This window comes from Salvelinus alpinus, chromosome 3, assembly GCF_045679555.1.
Source record: "Salvelinus alpinus chromosome 3, SLU_Salpinus.1, whole genome shotgun sequence".
Lineage (NCBI taxonomy): Eukaryota > Metazoa > Chordata > Actinopteri > Salmoniformes > Salmonidae > Salvelinus > Salvelinus alpinus.
The window spans coordinates 77,625,911-77,647,452 of record NC_092088.1 but is presented as its reverse complement, the minus strand read 5'-3'; the positions used below and the strand labels follow the sequence as shown (position 1 = coordinate 77,647,452).

The 21,542-nt window shown below is 46.2% G+C and overlaps 1 protein-coding gene and 1 long non-coding RNA gene across 2 annotated transcripts in view; both read right to left on the bottom strand.

Annotated features, from left to right (window-relative positions):
• The window catches only part of LOC139571382 (uncharacterized), a 201,499-nt gene that overhangs the window by 51,261 nt on the left and 128,696 nt on the right, over window positions 1–21,542 (bottom strand). The gene's annotated exons all lie outside the window — the stretch shown is intronic.
• Window positions 1–21,542, bottom strand: part of LOC139571377 (putative sodium-coupled neutral amino acid transporter 10) — a 52,341-nt gene that overhangs the window by 24,373 nt on the left and 6,426 nt on the right. The window contains 5 exon segments of the mRNA XM_071394189.1: window positions 1,565–1,747; window positions 3,978–4,080; window positions 7,956–8,080; window positions 10,795–10,938; window positions 14,910–15,003. Of these exon segments, the coding sequence (XP_071250290.1) occupies window positions 1,565–1,747; window positions 3,978–4,080; window positions 7,956–8,080; window positions 10,795–10,938; window positions 14,910–15,003 (649 nt within the window).

Sequence of the window (21,542 nt, the reverse complement as noted above, 5' to 3'; positions counted from 1 at the left end):
GGGGACCAGATAGTAAAACAAGGACAACAGTGGGTCCCCACAAGGAAACAGACTATTTTGGGTTTGGGGGTTAGATTCAGGGTTCGGGTTACAATTACAGTTAGGGGTTAGGTTTAGGAGTTAGGATTAGGTTTATAGCTCAGACACACAGGTGGGATTGTCAAACGTTTGCCTGCCGACAGTACTTAGCACCTCTGAATAGAGTGTCAGCAGTCAATCTCTTTTGTGTCCACACAGCAAAGATCTTGAAGTCGTCAGCCACTCAGCCTTGTTAAAATACTCCAAACCAGAAGGTGGCAGTAGCATTGTTGGGCAATGCATGTCCGTGTCTGTTGCTTCACGGTTTAGTCAATGTTAGATACGCTAATGTTGCTATTGTTATAGAAAGCCTTTGTTGATACTAGCCAAATGGCCACAGCTAGATAACTAGCTAGCAAGATGACAAATAAACTATTTAATTAATTCTCCATAATCACATACAGCCCATAGATACATGTTTAGCTAGCTAGCTAACGTTAACTAAATTGTTAACATGATACGCTTGCTAGCTAGGTAAAGACACAGCAATGACTTTCGGCAGCCAGCTACATGCTGCTGCTTCATGCAAACAAATCAATTGTGATTGCTATAGTGGCCAGATAGCTAGCTTGGTAAAGCATTTAGTGTTGTGTGCATTGTGCTGCACTTACCACCCCTTTCGTTTCATATGAAGTGTATGACTGCCTTTCTCAGTTAGCAAGGAAACGTTAGCTAGTTAGCTCACAAACAAATAAGTCAGTGCACATAATCAAACCGAACATTTTTTTTTTAATCTAAGCACAAAAATCCTTAGTTAGATGTAAAGACTTGCTAGATTTTATTTATTTATTATGCAGCTTTGTTTAGGTTAGAACGATTCGAATGAAAAGGGTGGATTGGATGGGAAAATGGGCCTTCTTTTTCCCCTTTTCCTTGCCACTCCTGTCAGCTCCTCCACGTGGAGGTTCGTGCGCTTTGATTGTCTCAAAGTCAAGTTGTCGGCCACAAGTAGAAACTTCAGGTTCGTCGGTACACAGCAGGTACGTATTTTTATTCTAGCAAGAGAAGGAATGGCCTCCTACTGTGCTAAGTGCCTATTGGCACTCAAATTCTCAGTGAATTTCATGCTTTAGGGAAAATAGAATTTTGAATGGGAATAAATTGTTTGATCTCCACAAAGAAGGTAAAACAAACGTGTGCGTGTGTTTGCGTGTTAGTGCTGGGAATTGCCATGGACCTCACGATACTTAGGTGCCGATATGATATGTACTGCGATTCTCACGATTCTATATGTATTGTGATTCGATACTGTGATTTTACTGCGATTCGATGTTCCAAATATATTGCTGCTGCAGAGGGACAAGAGATGGCCTACAGAGCTAAGCTATGAAGGTACAAGCTAGCGCAAAAATATTGTTGCAATATTGTCAAAAAGATACATCGTCAAAAATAATATTCTGATATCTAACGGTATCGATTCCCCCCCCATCACTAGTATGTGTGTGTGTGTTGGTGTGTGTTAACCTGCATGTGTGTATATAGTCACCTGTTGTTCGAACAACATGGTGTTGATTGCCTGTCTACAGGGCAGTATCATCATGGGGAAGCCCACCGCCACTGACATCATGAAGCCCACCCGGATCATCTCTGTCACCAGGTTAGAAGGGAAGTTCATCAGAACGTTACCGGCTATGTCCTCCGTGAAACTGACGTAGCCAAAGAATCCCACCTAGAGAGGAGAGGATGGAAGGGTTCATAAGAAACGGAATAGAGCTAAGCACAGGCAAAATTTGGTTCATTCTGCTTTCCAACAGACACTGGGAATCAAATTCTACTTTCAGCAGAACAATAACCTAAAACACAAATATGCACTGGAGATGCTTACCAAGACAACATCAAATGTTCCTGAGTGGCCTAGTTACAGTTTTGACTTAAATTGGCTTTAAAAAAATCTATGGCAAGACTTGAAAATGGCTGTCTAGCAATGATCAACAATGTGCACATATTATACAATCCAGGTGTGCACAGCTCTTAGAGACTTACCCAGAAAGATTCACAGCTGTAATCACTGCCAAAAGTGAATCTAACATGTATTGGCTCAGGGGTGAGAATACTTATGGAAATTTGATATTTATGCATTTCATTTTCAGTAAATGTGCAAAAAATTCTAAAGACATCTTTTCACTTTGTCATTATGGGATATTGTGTGTAGATGGGTGAAAAAACAATGACAATTTAATCCATTTTGAATTCAGGCTGTAACAACAACATGTGGAATAAGTCGATGGGTATGAATACTTTCTGAAGGTACTAATACACACCTAAACCATCGTGCAGTATAGAACAATGTACTGTACTACACACCTAAACCATCGTGCAGTATAGAACAATGTACTGTACTACACACCTAAACCATCGTGCAGTATAGAACAATGTACTGTACTACACACCTAAACCATCGTGCAGTATAGAACAATGTACTGTACTACACACCTAAACCATCGTGCAGTATAGAACAATGTACTGTACTACACACCTAAACTATCGTGCAGTATAGAACAATGTACTGTACTAAACACCTAAACCATCGTGCAGTATAGAACAATGTACTGTACTACACACCTAAACCATCGTGCAGTATAGAACAATGTACTGTACTACACACCTAAACCATCGTGCAGTATAGAACAATGTACTGTACTACACACCTAAACCATCGTGCAGTATAGAACAATGTACTGTACTACACACCTAAACCATCGTGCAGTATAGAACAATGTACTGTACTACACACCTAAACCATCGTGCAGTATAGAACAATGTACTGTACTACACACCTAAACCATCGTGCAGTATAGAACAATGTACTGTACTACACACCTAAACCATCGTGCAGTATAGAACAATGTACTGTACTACACACCTAAACCATCGTGCAGTATAGAACAATGTACTGTACTACACACCTAAACCATCGTGCAGTATAGAACAATGTACTGTACTACACACCTAAACCATCGTGCAGTATAGAACAATGTACTGTACTACACACCTAAACCATCGTGCAGTATAGAACAATGTACTGTACTACACACCTAAACCATCGTGCAGTATAGAACAATGTACTGTACTACACACCTAAACCATCGTGCAGTATAGAACAATGTACTGTACTACACACCTAAACCATCGTGCAGTATAGAACAATGTACTGTACTACACACCTAAACCATCGTGCAGTATAGAACAATGTACTGTACTACACACCTAAACCATCGTGCAGTATAGAACAATGTACTGTACTACACACCTAAACCATCGTGCAGTATAGAACAATGTACTGTACTACACACCTAAACCATCGTGCAGTATAGAACAATGTACTGTACTACACACCTAAACCATCGTGCAGTATAGAACAATGTACTGTACTACACACCTAAACCATCGTGCAGTATAGAACAATGTACTGTACTACACACCTAAACCATCGTGCAGTATAGAACAATGTACTGTACTACACACCTAAACCATCGTGCAGTATAGAACAATGTACTGTACTACACACCTAAACCATCGTGCAGTATAGAACAATGTACTGTACTACACACCTAAACCATCGTGCAGTATAGAACAATGTACTGTACTACACACCTAAACCATCGTGCAGTATAGAACAATGTACTGTACTACACACCTAAACCATCGTGCAGTATAGAACAATGTACTGTACTACACACCTAAACCATCGTGCAGTATAGAACAATGTACTGTACTACACACCTAAACCATCGTGCAGTATAGAACAATGTACTGTACTACACACCTAAACCATCGTGCAGTATAGAACAATGTACTGTACTACACACCTAAACCATCGTGCAGTATAGAACAATGTACTGTACTATGTGGCGAAGACGTCGAGATAGGTAGTGACATCATCAGCGTACACCACTCACCGTGATGTAGAAGGTGGTGACGACATTGAGGGAGGTGGTGAAGATGGTGCTCATGCGTTTGATGGAGGGCTCGTCCAGACTGTCGTAGGTAGGCAACACCTGCCTGTAAACAAACAACCAGCCCACAAACTACAGCTGCCACATCAGACTGGACAAGAGAGCTCAAGTTTCAGGACAAACTTAATGGCTACTAGAAAAGTAAAGCGTCAAGACTTTGTGGATTATCAAATGTTTCAGGGGTCTTAAGATAATCATTTTATCAAAATCTAAAATATTCTAGGCAGAGAACAAGACAGACAAGGCAAATCATGAGGGTAAAAAGGTGAATTTTGTCTGATAGTTCAGATCTCTAGTCATTATAGATGATCAGATTAAAAAGTGAGGATCAGGGGTGCAATCATTTGTCCAATGCGCTCAAAACGGAAACAATTGCACTCAAAACGGAAACAATTTGCAACGAAAATGAGAGTTTATATTGGACAAATTTAGGTAGGTCCCTCCCTGTTTTGTACCGTTTGGTTCAGTCTGGTTCCTAGTGAATACACCCCAGCATTTGTATCATATCACATAAAACACATGCTAAACAGATGTCATGGAGAGGACAGCTGATTTCACAAAAAGTCAGTTGTATTTCCATGAACTGGTAGGTAGAAGGGGTGAGAAAGACTTTTGTGTGCGACACAAGTGTGTGTGTGTGTGAGAATGAGTGGCACTTTACTGCACTGTCTGTCAGTGCTGGTTATTATCTCTGAGAAACAAAGAGAGAAGGGGCTGTCTGTCATCGAGCAGCACTGTACCAGAACAGGCCAGCAGCACTGTAAAACAAGCCTGTAAAAGGGGAACTTACAGGCCTTCTACTTTACACCTAGTGCTAGCCTGGATTTAGAGCATTATAAAGTTTCTTGGCAGTCTTTTTTGCACTAACTCATGTGTGTGTGTGTGAGAGTGAGAGAGAGTGAGAGAGGGAGAGAATACAGTTACTGTGTCTCTACTGCATTTTCTCCCTCTCCTTCTGTGGTTTTTATGAGTGTGCATCACTGTCCCAACGGTGCTTTTCTTTGACGCCTGTTTAAACTCAGGAACTATTCCATCTTATAGCCGAGGGCAAATCAAACAGCTTACTGGAACTAGACCTCAAACCTGTACATTCTCTCAATAGAACGCATTCCATTTTTCCCATTCCGTTTACACCGTCTGTAAAACAGCTTTCAATACACATTTATTTGTGCTATTCCTGCTAGTAAAATTGAAAGCGATAACTGAAACTAGCAGCCAAGCACGTGGGTAGAGTTAAACACAGTCTACATATTGCTTATCTTGTTTTGTTTGAATTCACAGCAGTATCACAGAGGGACATTTTCATTAGTGTTAGTCTATTCTATGACTGCTCCGTTTCATAACTCTATAGTCTTGTTGGTTAATAATGATGTTAAATCATGTTGTAACTGAAAGTAAACAGCTTTAATAAAGGTCATAAAAAGCATGTGTTGAAAGCTGTTTAATCAGTGTGTCGTAAGATGGCCGCCGTCCAGTGGTCTGATTAGTGGTTTGGCTGGTCGCTGTTTCACCATTGGCCAACAGAGAGCCTTGCCAAATATCACTCATCACCGCCAGACTGGGACAGGCCCACACGTGCGCGCACACAGGGACGAGTGTGCGCGCTCTCTCACACACCCACACATGTAGTGATGAGAGCAGTGTTACCTTGGTGTGATAATTATTAAAGCCTCGTTCCAGCACCAGACAGCCTCACCCATCCAACACCTACCTCACCCTCCCCCACCTCACCCAAACACCTCCATACTCACATCAAACTCCTTAAAGACACTTCATACATGCAAACCTCCAGTGCGCGTACCAAACAAAGTTAACCCCAAAATCACAACCCAGTCCAACCCCAACACACCCCTAACCACAACCAGAATCTCCACCCCTTCCCCTCAGCAGCCCAGGCACCACAGCGATGACAGAAGAGAGGAGGCAGCGACAGAGCATGCAGATGGAGGTGAAGGAGGAGGGAAGGATGGTGGGAGGGATAGAGGAGTGGGTGGATTATGCCGTAGAGGGGGGAGACTTTACTCCTCAAGATCTCCAATCAACATCTCGTATTCAGGCTTCTCTTCAACAGCCAAACTAACCAGCACACGAACTATGACGTTGGAATAAAAAATAGATTTTCCGGGGCGAGAATGCAGCTCTTGAAATCCGTACCGAAACAATATTCTGCACTTTGTTAGACAGATCCACTTACAGCTACTTCTGGACACAGTGCTGTAACTGGGGAAAGGACAGGGAATGAAGAAGCCGATTGGTTAAGCGTGAAGCAACAGCAAATCAACAAACTCCCCTACAAACATCCCCCTAACTCTCCACCCAAAAACTCTGTCTCCATCCCCTTGCAGACCGCTTGGATTGCGTCCTACCTGACAGGTCGCTCCTACCAGGTGGCGTGGCGAGAATCTGTCTCCTCACCACGTGCTCTCACCACTGGTGTCCCCCAGGGCTCTGTTCTAGGCCCTCTCCTATTCTCGCTATACACCAAGTCACTTGGCTCTGTCATAACCTCACATGGTCTCTCCTATCATTGCTATGCAGACGACACACAACTAATCTTCTCCTTTCCCCCTTCTGATGACCAGGTGGCGAATCGCATCTCTGCATGTCTGGCAGACATATCAGTGTGGATGACGGATCACCACCTCAAGCTGAACCTCGGCAAGACGGAGCTGCTCTTCCTCCCGGGGAAGGACTGCCCGTTCCATGATCTCGCCATCACGGTTGACAACTCCATTGTGTCCTCCTCCCAGAGCGCTAAGAACCTTGGCGTGATCCTGGACAACACCCTGTCGTTCTCAACTAACATCAAGGCGGTGGCCCGTTCCTGTAGGTTCATGCTCTACAACATCCGCAGAGTACGACCCTGCCTCACACAGGAAGCGGCGCAGGTCCTAATCCAGGCACTTGTCATCTCCCGTCTGGATTACTGCAACTCGCTGTTGGCTGGGCTCCCTGCCTGTGCCATTAAACCCCTACAACTCATCCAGAACGCCGCAGCCCGTCTGGTGTTCAACCTTCCCAAGTTCTCTCACGTCACCCCGCTCCTCCGCTCTCTCCACTGGCTTCCAGTTGAAGCTCGCATCCGCTACAAGACCATGGTGCTTGCCTACGGAGCTGTGAGGGGAACGGCACCTCAGTACCTCCAGGCTCTGATCAGGCCCTACACCCAAACAAGGGCACTGCGTTCATCCACCTCTGGCCTGCTCGCCTCCCTACCACTGAGGAAGTACAGTTCCCGCTCAGCCCAGTCAAAACTGTTCGCTGCTCTGGCCCCCCAATGGTGGAACAAACTCCCTCACGACGCCAGGACAGCGGAGTCAATCACCACCTTCCGGAGACACCTGAAACCCCACCTCTTTAAGGAATACCTAGGATAGGATAAAGTAATCCTTCTCACCCCCCCCCCCCCTTAAAAGATTTAGATGCACTATTGTAAAGTGGCTGTTCCACTGGATGTCATAAGGTGAATGCACCAATTTGTAAGTCGCTCTGGATAAGAGCGTCTGCTAAATGACTTAAATGTAATGTAATGTAATGACTAACCACCCCTATAGCCTTTGGGTGCAATCGCAAATTCACTCTGGCTATCTTCTCTGGCTATCTACTCTGCAGAATTACTGATGAATTTAAGAACGTGCAACACCCGTTGAATATGGCCAGGGTCAGTAAACGTCTGCAAATTTTTTTAATGAAATTGTTGCCAGCAGCACAGTTACAGTCACTAGCACATTTCAACATATTAGGTGCAGCATGGACCACCACCTGAACTATCATGTCCATTCTACCCATTATTGTTCTGTCTCTAGACTCTACATCCTGGTCATGTTCCATCACCCTTTCAGGGACCAGGATACAATACGTGCTACGGGATACGATTCGTACTAATGCGCTGGAAGCGGAGAGGGACTGGGAAGTACTTACGACTGACAGGCGAAGGCCATGCCACAGATAGGGAGGCAGCGAAGGATGCCGTCCCAGCGCACCATACTGACCCGCCCCAGCCACAAGCCACTGAGCAGCCCACGTTTGAATGAAAACAGCACCATCTGAGGGAGGGAGGGAGGGAGAGCAGGGGGAGTTACGGCATGAACCAAAAGAGGAAGAGGAGAGAAGCTCCTGTCTGATCATGAGTGAAAGAATGAAAAGGGGAGGAACTGGAGAAAATGAATTTGAACAAAATAAAACCATTAGACAGAAGACATGCTGATAAAAACTGCTCTAATAATGCTGTGCCGATGTCAGCATCATCCTCTCTGACTGTGACATTTACACAAGCCCAATGCCCAGTAGTACGGGCTGCACAATTCATTTCATTTTAAATCGGGATTGACATGCGCAATATCCATATGACAAGAGGCTGCGATATTACCAAACAGCTTTCCACTTCGCTTCTTAATATAAATACAAGTTTTCTATATTATACTGTTTGTTTGTGTAACTTGCTCTTTGAAAAACACTAGTTAGTTGGTCTTAGCAATCTGCAATGTTCGTCCCTAATGCTTGGGCTCCCGAGTGGCGCAGCGGTCTAAGACACTGCATCTCAGTGCAAGAGGCGTCACTACAGTCCCTGGTTCAAATCCAGGCTGTATCACATCCGGCCGTGATTGGGAGTCCCATAGGGCGGCGCGCAATTGGCCCAGTGTCATCCGGGTTTGGCCATCATTGTAAATAAGATTTATTTCTTAACTGACTTGCCAAGTTTTTAAAAAGTATGCTAAATCCACTGAGATAGGGCAAACTTCTCCTCTACTACAGGCCGATACCAGTGGTGGAATATACCAGCATTGTTTGTGCAACAGCTTGTTCTTCATCAGATAGGAAAAGGAGAAGAACATTGTAAAATCTTTGTCTGAATGTACCCATGTACACAGAGTATACAAAACATTAAGACCATCTCCCTACTGTTGCGTTCCGCAGGGATGCTGGCCCATGTCGACTCCAACGCTTCCCTCAGTTGTCAAGTTGGCTGGATGTTCTTTGGGTGGTGGACCATTCTTGATACACACGGGAAACTGTTGAGCGTGAAAAACTCAGCAGCGTTACAGTTCTTGACACAAATCAGTGTGCCGGACACCTACTACCATACCCCGTTCAAAGGCACTTTAATCTAGTCTTGTCCATTCACCCTCTGAATGACACACATACACAATCCATGTCTCAATTGTCTCAAGGCTTAAAAATACTTCTTTAAACTGTCTCCTCCCCTTCATCTACACTGATTGAAGTGGATTTAACAAGTTACATCAATTAGGGATCTTAGCTTTCACCTGGATTCACCTGGTCAGTCTCATGGAAAGAGCATAATGTTTTGTACACTCAGTGTATATACATCTAATAAGGGTCACATGGGAAACACTGACCAACCATTCGGTTCCTACTCTGTCACAATCATCTCCTCCCTTACTTTTTCCATTCGCTGTCATGCCAAACCGTATTCCAACCACAAAATTAGAATGATCATTCTATTTATATGATTCCAACAGTTTACCCAAATCGCAATTCGATTTTTTTGCCCATATCGTGCAGCCCTAAAAACTATAACGCAGAATGTAAAGACTGATCAAGAAATGAAATATGTATTTCTGAGGGGCAGATGTTTTGATCGGTAAGGCATTTACGGTGTGTAGCTGCTTCCCATATCCAGCTCCAGAGGACCAGAGAGAGAGCTCCAAGAGCATCCTCCACATCAGAAGATGGTAGTTGAGGGGGGCAAAGGTTGAGCAACAACTGTAAACCCCATTGCCTCCTAACCATAGACACCAGAAACACAAACAACCTAAAGAGTAACTTTGAAGAGGGGACAGGAAATGGAAATGCGAGGACTGGAGATTAAGAGGGAGGAGGCTATTAGTGGGTGAGAGTTGAATTTCGTCCCCTTAGCGTTGGAGTTGATACCTTCCCCCAGGTCGGAGTTCAAGGGTCGTTTCCATGGTTACTTACGGGTGACAGCAGAAGGTGGTGGCGATAATGGGCAGGCACTGTATGACACCCCTGACCCGCCACAGATGCACACGCTCGAACCAGGAGCCTGAGATCAGGCCGTAACGCAGAGAAGACATGACTATCTACAGCAGCCAGCCAGACAGCAGTCAGCAGCAACATAAGAGAGGAAGGTAGAGAGAAACAGTCACAGAGAGGAAGGTAGAGAGAAACAGTCACAGAGAGGAAGGTAGAGAGAAACAGTCACAGAGAAGAAGGCAGAGAGAAACAGTCACAGAGAAGAAGGCAGAGAGAAACAGTCACAGAGAGGAAGGCAGAGACACAGTAACTGGAAGGCAGACTGGGACTGGTTCTAATCCCCGACACCACAGTACTCCAACTCACAGTGGTGTTCAGTAGAGATGTCATGGTTTTACTACAGGAGGTTGGGGCAGAGCACAGGATAGCACTACGAGGCTATACTATAATACAGTAACAGTGCTAAAGGCTAACTGTGTAAGCAGTGAAAACACTACAGAAATAGACAGCGACAATAAGATTAACAACAATAACACTCCCAACATCAATTCATTTCACAATAGGGTCAAAGAAAAGGCAAGGGAGTCGCACTGTCCACATCCATTATTCTGTCAGTGTGAAACAGGATAAGAAAGTTCAAACACATACCATCATCAAGCTTGGTATTAGAAAGAATGAGTCATCTATTGAGTTACATTTCTATTTGCAAAACTCTGAACATTTACCCCATCTGAACAGGACCCTCTTTTACACCAGGCAGTCCTGTACCCCTACCCGTTTCCCGGTGTGGTTTTGGTCTCACCGTGAACATGAAGAACGTGTAGAACATGAGGGCCATGGCAGAGAAGGACTGGATGGATGACATCAGGTTCCTCTGCAGACTGAGAGGCAGCACGATGAACAGAGACACCACAATCAGCAGCAGCACACGGAAACCAAATGACACCTGCAGAGGGCGGGACACAAGCTCTAACCAATCATATCACACTTACAGTCAGTTCAAACCAATCAGCAACAGTACATGGAAATGTTCAATTGAATGTTTGCTACGTTGTGGAACGGTTTGTACTGAACGACACGTTTCCCCAAAACTTATTCTACGTTCTTGAATAGACTTTGAGGTATTATTGCTCCTTTTGTTGGGTGTGGCTGGGTGATGGCGAGGTGTGGCTGGGTGTGCCTTGGTGATGGCGAGGTGTGGCTGGGTGTGCCTTGGTGATGGCGAGGTGTGGCTTGTGTGAGGTGTGGCTGGGTGGCCTTGGTGATGGCGAGGTGTGGCTTGGTGATGGCGAGGTGTGGCTGGGTGTGCCTTGGTGATGTCGAGGTGTGGCTTGGTGATGGCAAGGTGTGGCTGGGTGTGCCTTGGTGATGGAGGGGTGTGGCTGGGTGTGCCTTGGTGATGGCGAGGTGTGGTTGGGTGTGGCTGGGTGTGCCTTGGTGATGGCGAGGTGTGGTTGGGTGTGGCTGGGTGTGCCTTGTTGATGGCGAGGTGTGGCTGAGTGTGCCTTGGTGATGGCAAGGTGTGGTTGGGTGTGGCTGGGTGTGCCTTGGTGATGGCGAGGTGTGGTTGGGTGATGGCAAGGTGTGGTTGGGTGTGGCTGGGTGTGCCTTGGTGATGGCTGGGTGTGGCTGGGTGTGGTTGGGTGTGGCTGGGTGTGCCTTGGTGATGGCTGGGTGTGGTGAGGTGTGGTTGGGTGTGGCTGGGTGTGCCTTGGTGATGGCTGGGTGATGGCGAGGTGTGGTTGGGTGATGGCGAGGTGTGGCTGGGTGATGGCGAGGTGTGGTTGGGTGTGGCAAAGGTGTGGCTTGGTGATGGCAAGGTGTGGCTGGGTGTGCCTTGGTGATGGCAAGGTGTGGCTGGGTGTGGCTGGGTGTGCCTTGGTGATGGCAAGGTGTGGCTGGGTGTGCCTTGGTGATGGCTGGGTGATGGCGAGGTGTGGTTGGGTGATGGCGAGGTGTGGTTGGGTGTGCCTTGGTGATGGCGAGGTGTGGCTGGGTGTGCCTTGGTGATGGCAAGGTGTGGCTGGGTGTGGCTGGGTGTGCCTTGGTGATGGCAAGGTGTGGCTGGGTGTGCCTTGGTGATGGCTGGGTGATGGCGAGGTGTGGTTGGGTGATGGCGAGGTGTGGTTGGGTGTGGCTGGGTGTGCCTTGGTGATGGCGAGGTGTGGCTGGGTGATGGCTGGGTGTGGGTGGGTGATGGCTGGGTGTGGGCGAGGTGTGGCTAGGTGATGGCTAGGTGTGGCTAGGTGATGGCGAGGTGTGGCTGGGTGATGGCAAGGTGTGGCTGGGTGATGGCTAGGTGTGGCTGGGTGATGGCAAGGTGTGGCTGGGTGATGGCAAGGTGTGGCTGGGTGATGGCTAGGTGTGGCTGGGTGATGGCTAGGTGTGGCTGGGTGATGGCTAGGTGTGGCTGGGTGATGGCTAGGTGTGGCTGGGTGATGGTAAGGTGTGGCTGGGTGATGGTAAGGTGTGGCTGGGTGATGTAAGGTGTGGCTGGGTGATGGCGAGGTGTGGCTGGGTGATGGCTGGGTGTGGCTGGGTGATGGCGAGGTGTGGCTGGGTGATGGTAAGGTGTGGCTGGGTGATGGCGAGGTGTGGTTGGGTGTGGCAAAGGTGTGGCTTGGTGATGGCAAGGTGTGGCTGGGTGTGCCTTGGTGATGGCAAGGTGTGGCTGGGTGTGGCTGGGTGTGCCTTGGTGATGGCAAGGTGTGGCTGGGTGTGCCTTGGTGATGGCTGGGTGATGGCGAGGTGTGGTTGGGTGATGGCGAGGTGTGGTTGGGTGTGCCTTGGTGATGGCGAGGTGTGGCTGGGTGTGCCTTGGTGATGGCAAGGTGTGGCTGGGTGTGGCTGGGTGTGGCTGGGTGTGCCTTGGTGATGGCAAGGTGTGGCTGGGTGTGCCTTGGTGATGGCTGGGTGATGGCGAGGTGTGGTTGGGTGATGGCAAGGTGTGGTTGGGTGTGGCTGGGTGTGCCTTGGTGATGGCTGGGTGTGGTTGGGTGATGGCGAGGTGTGGCTGGGTGATGGCGAGGTGTGCCGAGGTGATGGCAAAGGTGTGCCGAGGTGATGGCGAGGTGTGGCTGGGTGTGCCTTGGTGATGGCGAGGTGTGCCTTGGTGATGGTGAGGTGTGGTTGGGTGTGGCTGGGTGTGCCTTGGTGATGGAGGGGTGTGGCTGGGTGTGCCTTGGTGATGGCGAGGTGTGGCTGGGTGATGGCTGGGTGTGGGTGGGTGATGGCTGGGTGTGGGCGAGGTGTGGCTAGGTGATGGCTAGGTGTGGCTGGGTGATGGCAAGGTGTGGCTGGGTGATGGCTAGGTGTGGCTGGGTGATGGCAAGGTGTGGCTGGGTGATGGCTAGGTGTGGCTGGGTGATGGCAAGGTGTGGCTGGGTGATGGCAAGGTGTGGCTGGGTGATGGCTAGGTGTGGCTGGGTGATGGCTAGGTGTGGCTGGGTGATGGCTAGGTGTGGCTGGGTGATGGCTAGGTGTGGCTGGGTGATGGCTAGGTGTGGCTGGGTGATGGTAAGGTGTGGCTGGGTGATGGTAAGGTGTGGCTGGGTGATGTAAGGTGTGGCTGGGTGATGGCGAGGTGTGGCTGGGTGATGGCTGGGTGTGGCTGGGTGATGGCGAGGTGTGGCTGGGTGATGGTAAGGTGTGGCTGGGTGATGGTAAGGTGTGGCTGGGTGATGGTAAGGTGTGGCTGGGTGATGGCTGGGTGTGGCGAGGTGTGCCTTGGTGATGGCAAGGTGTGCCTTGGTGATGGCAAGGTGTGCCTTGGTGATGGCAAGGTGTGCCTTGGTGATGGCAAGGTGTGCCTTGGTGATGGCAAGGTGTGCCTTGGTGATGGCGAGGTGTGCCTTGGTGATGGCGAGGTGTGCCTTGGTGATGGCGAGGTGTGCCTTGGTGATGGCGAGGTGTGCCTTGGTGATGGTGAGGTGTGGTTGGGTGTGGCTGGGTGTGCCTTGGTGATGGAGGGGTGTGGCTGGGTGTGCCTTGGTGATGGCGAGGTGTGGGTGGGTGATGGCTGGGTGTGGGTGGGTGATGGCTGGGTGTGGGCGAGGTGTGGCTAGGTGATGGCGAGGTGTGGCTAGGTGATGGCGAGGTGTGGCTAGGTGATGGCGAGGTGTGGCTGGGTGATGGCAAGGTGTGGCTGGGTGATGGCTAGGTGTGGCTGGGTGATGGCAAGGTGTGGCTGGGTGATGGCAAGGTGTGGCTGGGTGATGGCAAGGTGTGGCTGGGTGATGGCAAGGTGTGGCTGGGTGATGGCTAGGTGTGGCTGGGTGATGGCTAGGTGTGGCTGGGTGATGGTGAGGTGTGGCTGGGTGATGGCGAGGTGTGGCTGGGTGATGGCGAGGTGTGGCTGGGTGATGGTAAGGTGTGGCTGGGTGATGGTAAGGTGTGGCTGGGTGATGGCTGGGTGTGGCTGGGTGATGGTAAGGTGTGGCTGGGTGTGGCTGGGTGATGGCTGGGTGTGGCTGGGTGATGGCTGGGCGTGGCTGGGTGATGGCTGGGTGAGGCTGGGTGTGGCTGGGTGATGGCTGGGCGTGGCTGGGTGTGGCCTAAAGTAATGTGTGAAGTATGTAAATGGAAGCGTTCCCCAAGCTACAACCTCCCAGTTTTTCAACTGGTAGTTAAGTACAGCACCGTTTCTGTCTAATTGAACAAATACATTTTTTGGTGCTGAACGCAGCCCTGGGGAGGGTGGGACAGGAAACTAATCAGACCAATCATATCACACGGTCAGTTCTGAGAGTGTACATCCAATCAGAGCATTTATGAATGTTTATGTATTGTTTATGATGACATTCTAATTTGTCTATATGCAGGTGATTTATGATGTGCTGTTCATATGTAAACTAGGTTACGGAAAAAGGGATTCTATTCTCTGATTGTATTCTGTAACTCAAAACTCATGACTCCTACCGGTAGGCCCAACAACGGGGCAAAGAAATTAGAGCCCAGGTCAGCGATGACGACATAGAAGGCAATACATGTCCCCAACATCAGACCTATCATACTGTAGAGAGAAAGAGAGAGAAACAGAGACAGAAAGAGAGACCAGAAGAGAGAGGGGACGAAGTGGGAGAGACATTCAGACAATAGCGAGGCTCTAAAGACACAAGATATACAGTGCATTCAGGAAGTATTCAGACCCCTTGACTTTTTCCACATTTTGTTACAGCCTTATTCTAAAATTGATGAGGGGGAAGAAAAAAAATCTTGGCTGCGTGCTTAGGGTCGTTGTCCTGTTGGAAGGTGAACCTTTACCTCCGTCTGAGGTCCTGAGCGCTCTGGAGCAGGTTTTTCTCAAGGATCTCTCTGTACTTTGCTCCGTTCATCTTTCCCTCAATCCTGACTAGTCTCACAGTCCCTGCCACTGAAAAACATCCCCACAACATGATGCTGCCACCACCATGCTTCATCATAGGGATGGTGCCAGGTTCTCTCTAGGTGTTGCAATTGCAATTCAGGCCAAAGTGTTCAATCTTGGTTTCATCAGACCAGAGAATCTTGTTTCTCATGGTCTGAGATTCCTTTAGGTGCCTTCTGGCAAACTCCAAGCAGGCTGTCATGTGCCTTTTACTGAGGAGTGCCTTCCATCTGGCCACTACCATAAAGACCTAATTGATGAAGTGCTTTAGAGATGGTTGTCCTTCTGGAAGGATCTCCCATCTCCACAGAGGAACTCTGGAGCTCTGTCAGAGTGACCATCGGGTTCTTGGTCACATCCCTGACCAAGGCCCTTCTCCCCGATTGCTCAGTTTGGCCGGGCAGCCAACTCTAGGAAGAGTCTTGATGGTTCCAAACTTCTTCCATTTAACTTAGGGATAGGCGTCCCGTCAACGGGACAGTTGTAAATCATGCTGCGCCTCATGATCGCAGATTTTAGAGAAACAACAAATGTCGGTACCTATAAGTGTCTTATTTCAGCTAAAAGCTTAAATTCTTGTTAATATAACTGCACTGTCCAATTTACAGTAGCTATTACTGCGAAAACATACGTACTTACATTCTAAAGTCTTGCTCTGATTTATCATCCAAAGGGTTCCAGAGATAAAATGAAGTGTCGTTTTGTTAGATAAACTCCTTTTTCATATCCTAAAAAGGTTCATATACCATGCACAATCGATTTTGTATGTCAACTCGTTCAATTTGCAAAGAAAGGAATCTGTGAAAATCTAACCCTAAACGTTGTTTCAACCAGCCAAATCATGTCCGTATGTATTCCTCAGAGATCCTAGAACGTAACCAGACTTCACTATATCATTAGGGGTGTGGTATATCCTATAGGACACCATATTTGGTCAGAGAGCGACGCCTTCATGGCCGATGACGCGGGCGGTCTTCACTTGAACGACTAACTTTGTCAAATAAGCACCAATTGGGGTCAAACAAAGCTAGCTAGATACTCCCGTAAAGCCCGGCTCGTTGGCTATCTGGAAACCCTGTATATGTCGTAAAATGTAGTTACTAACCTTGTACGACAGCATGCTTTTTCCTTTCGGACAAAAATTGCAAGAACATTCAGAGTTATGAAGTTATGAAAACTGGTTGTTTTGCAAATGTTGAACTTATAATATGGCTACTAATACTGGAAAAGCTAAATCAAAGTCCAAGTATACAGATTTGACGATATTCTTGCAGAAAAATTTAATATGAATGCAAATGTCTCCTTGACTATCTGCCCAAATGTACCTGGGTGACTTCACACTAAATGTCATGTAGCTCATACTTCAAGTTATCCATCTGAAACTTTGCATACACTGCTGTGGACACCATCGGAATTACAACCAGAGTGATGACTGGAACTGGGACCTTTCTCTTGCATTTCAAAGGTGGTGGTAGAAGAAAAAAAAACGTGTTCTTTTTCTTTGTATTTTCTTCTACCAGATCTAGGCTGTTATATTCTCCTACATTCAATTCACATTTCCACAAACTTCAAAGTGTTTCCTTTCAAATGGTACAAAGAATATGAATATCCTTGCTACAGGCAGTTAGATTTGGGTATGTCATTTAGGCAAAATTGAAAAAAAGGGGGCTATCCCTAAGAACTGTGTTCTTGGGGACCTTCAATGCTGCAGAAATCTTTTAGTACCCTACCCCAGTTCTGTGCCTCAACACAATCCTGTCTCAGAGCTCTACGTACAATTCCTAGCGTGTTTAGGAATTGGTTATAGCTTGGTTTTTGCTCTGACATGGACTGTCAACTGTGGGACCTTACATTGACAGGTGTGTGCCTTTCCAAATCAATTGAATTTACCACAGGTGGACTCCAATCAAGTTGTAGAAACATCTCAAGGATGATCAATGGAGACAGGATGCACCTGAGCTCAATTTCGAGTCTCATAGCAAAGGGTCTGAAAACTTTTGTAAATATTTTTTTATTTTATACATTTGCAAAAATGTCTAAAAACATGTTTTTGCTTTTTCATTGTGGGGTATTGTGTGTTGATTGATGAAGAAAAAAAAAACATTTAATCAATTATAGAACAAGCCTGTATTGTAACAAAATGTGGGAAACAGGATGCACTGGACATCGCAACTAGTGCTGACCCCATTTAGTCGACTGGTTGAGCAAGGGGAACAACTACTCCAAGTCTCAGAGCAAGTGACGTCACCGATTGAAACGCTATTAGCGCGCACCCCGCTAACTAGCTAGCCATTTCACATCGGTTACACCAGCCTAATCTCGGGAGTTGATAGGCTTGAAGTCATAAACAGCTCAATGCTTGAAGCATTGCGAAGAGCTGCTGGCAAAACGCACGAAAGTGCTGTTTGAATGAATGCGCACGAGCCTGCTGCTGCCTACCATCGCTCAGTCACACTGCTCTATCAAATATCAAATCACAGACTTAATTATAACACACAGAAATACGAGCCTTAGGTCATTAATATGGTCGAATCCGGAAACTATCATTTGGAAAACAAAACGTTTATTCTTTCAGTGAAATACGGAACCGTTCCGTATTTTATCTAACGGGTGGCATCCATAAGTTTAAATATTCCTGTTACATTGCACAACCTTCAATGTTATGTCATAATTACGTAAAATTCTGGCAAATTAGTTCGCAACGAGCCAGGCGGCCCAAACTGTTGCATATACCCTGACTCTGCATGCAATGAATGCAAGAGAAGTGACACAATTTCACCTGGTTAATATTGCCTGCTAACCTGGATTTCTTTTAGCTAAATATGCAGGTTTAAAAATATATACTTCTGTGTATTGATTTTAAGAAAGGCATTGATGTTTATGGTTAGGTACAGTCGTGCAACGATTGTGCTTTTTTCGCAAATGCGCTTTTGTTAAATCATCCCGTTTGGCGAAGTTGGCTGTCTTTGTTAGGAAGAAATAGTCTTCACACAGTTCGCAACGAGCCAGGCGGCCCAGACTGCTGCATATACCCTGACTCTGTTGCAAGAGAAGTAACACAATTTCCCTAGTTAAAAGAAATTCATGTTAGCAGGCAATATTATCTAAATATGCAGGTTTAAAAAATATATACTTGTGTATTGATTTTAAGAAAGGCATTGATGTTTATGGTTAGGTACACGTTGGTGCAACGACAGTCATTTTTCGCGAATGTGCACCGCATCGATTATATGCAACGCAGGACACGCTAGAAAAACGAGTAATATCATCAACCATATGTAGTTAACTAGTGATTATGATTGATTGATTTGTTTTTTATAAGATAAGTTTAATGCCAGCTAGCAACTTACCTTGGCTTCTTACTGCATTCGCGTAACAGGCAGGCTCCTCGTGGAGTGCAATGTAAGGCAGGTGGTTAGAGCGTTGGACTAGTTAACCGTAAGGTAAAAATCTGTCGTTCTGCCCCTGAACAAGGCAGTTACCCCACCGTTCCTAGTCCGTCATTGAAAATAAGAATGTGTTCTTAACTGACTTGCCTAGTAAAATAAAGGTGTAAAAAAAAGAAAGAATGATAAATAAATCGGCCAAATTGGTGTCCAAAAATAGCGATTTCCGATTGTTATGAAAACTTGAAATCGGCCCTAATTAATCGGCCATTCTGATTAAATCGGTCGACCTCTAGTAGCAATATTTATAATATATAAATAGAATATATATTACACACACACAACCGTTCAAAAGTTTGGGGTCACTTAGAAATTGATGTACAGGCGTACAGAGGCCCATTATCATGAACCATCGCTCCTGCGTTCCAATGGCACGTTGTGTTAGCTAATCCAAGTTCATCATTTTAAAAAGGATAATTGATCATTAGAAAACCCGCCATTACATCCATGGGAATGGCCAGAAAAACCATGGACACGACTACATGTGGACTACGCTGGACCTTTCCTCGGAAAAATGTTCCTTGTGCTGATTGATTCTCATTCAAAGTGGATGGATGTTTAACCCATGAACACGTCAACATCGTACGCTACGATTGAGAAGTTAAGACAAAGCTTCAGTGTTATGGGATTGCCTCAAATGTTGGTTAGTGACAACGCTACTTGTTTTACAAGCACTGAATTCACAAGTTTCATGAAACAAAATGGAATTCAGCACGTAACGTCGGCTCCTTTTCACCCATCTTCAAACGGATTAGCAGAACGTGCGGTTCAGACCTTGAAGGAGGGGATGAGGAAGATGCAAGGGCCCAGCATTGAAACAAAGGTGTCAAGATTCTTGTTAAGCTACAGGATTACTCCTCAAGCTACGACTGGGTTGTCACCTGCAGAAATGCTGACGTCAAGGAGGTTAGGTCAACCTTGGATCTCATCAGACCAGACCTGAAAATGAAAATACAACAAAAGCAATGGAATCAAAAATGGAATCATGACACCCGAGCCAAACTCAGAAGTTTCTCACCTGGAGATGATGTCTATACAAGAAACTATGGGTTTGGTCCTAAATGGATTCCAGCTACCATTGAGGATTGCTCAGGACCAGTATCTTATACTGTGATCATCGGAAGTGGACAAAGACTAAGGAGACACGTGGATCAGATCCAAGCTCGAATTCCAGTTCCATCCGGAGATCTGGATCAATTCTTAAACGAGCAGGACAGGACATTGGAACGTTCCCCAGAGTTGCAGTTGGACAAACCACCTGACACCAACAATGCTCAACTTCCTGAGACCACCAGTCCGGGACGACCTCCTCCTGTGAAGTCTCCACAAAAGGACTTTGTTTCACCATCAAGGGGTGAAGATCTGGTGGCACCAGCTACACCACCTCTGAGACGCTCTATTAGAGAGAGACGTCCGCCAGACTTTTTCAGATCCTAAAGGAGATCATTTTTGAAAAAATGTAAATAAGAAAATAGCATAGCTCAGAAACGAATTAAATTGGGTTATTAGCTTTAAAGGGGGGGAATGTAGTAACCTGGTATATTTATGTTTACCAATAGATGGCAGTATTGACTCAAGACGGGGGTTTGCTTCCCGCTATCCGTAGCTATTTCCTATGTCTGCCTATATAACTAGGATTAAGAAAGCTTCAGGTAGTTTAAGCCAGGTGCACAAGAGAATGTAATTCTAAGTTACAATTAATACTAAACCGTACTTAAGTCTCATAAGTCGTAACTCTAAGAAGCCTTTAAGGATACTACAGTTAGTGATTAATTTTAGCTATATTTCTGCTTTTTGTGACTGCTATCTTTCGCTGGAAAAATGGCTGTGCTTATTGTGGTTTGGTGTGACCTAACATAATCGTTTGTAGTACTTTCGCTGAAAAGCATATTTGAAATCGGACACTTTGGTGGGATTAACAACAAGACTACCTTTAAAATGGTATAAGAAACATGTTTGTCTGAGGAATTTTAATTATGAGATTTCTGTTGTTTTGAATTTGGCGCCCTGCACTTTCACTGGCTGTTGTCATATCATCCCGTTACCGGGATTGCAGCCATAAGAAGTTTTAACTAGGGAAATTGTGTGGGCCGCCTGGCTCGTTGCGAACTGTGTGAAGACCATTTATTCCTAACAAAGACCATAATTAATTTGCCAGAATTGTACATAATTCTGACATAACATTGAAGGTTGTACAATGTAACAGCAATATTTAGACTTAGGGATGCCACCCGTTAGATAAAATACGGAACGGTTCCGTATTTCACTGAAAGAATGAACGTTTTGTTTTCGAAATGATAGTTTCCGGATTTGACCATATTAATGACCTACGGCTTGTATTTCTGTGTGTTATTTTGTTATAATTAAGTCTATGATTTGATAGAGCAGTCTGACTGAGCGGTGGTAGGCAGCAGCAGGCTCGTAAGCATTCATTCAAACAGCACTTTCGTGCGTTTGCCAGCAGCTCTTCGTTGTGCTTAAACCATTGAGCTGTTTATGACTTCAAGCCTATCAATTCCCAAGATTAGGCTGGTTAACCGATGTGAAATGGCTAGCTAGTTAGCGGGGTGCGCGCTAATAGCGTTTCAATCGGTGACGGCACTCGCTCTGAGACCTTGAAGTAGTTGTTCCCCTTGCTCTGCAAGGGCCGCGGCATTTGTGGAGCAATGGATAACGATGCTTCGAGGGTGGCTGTTTTCGATGTGTTCCTGGTTCGAGCCCAGGTAGGGACGAGGAGAG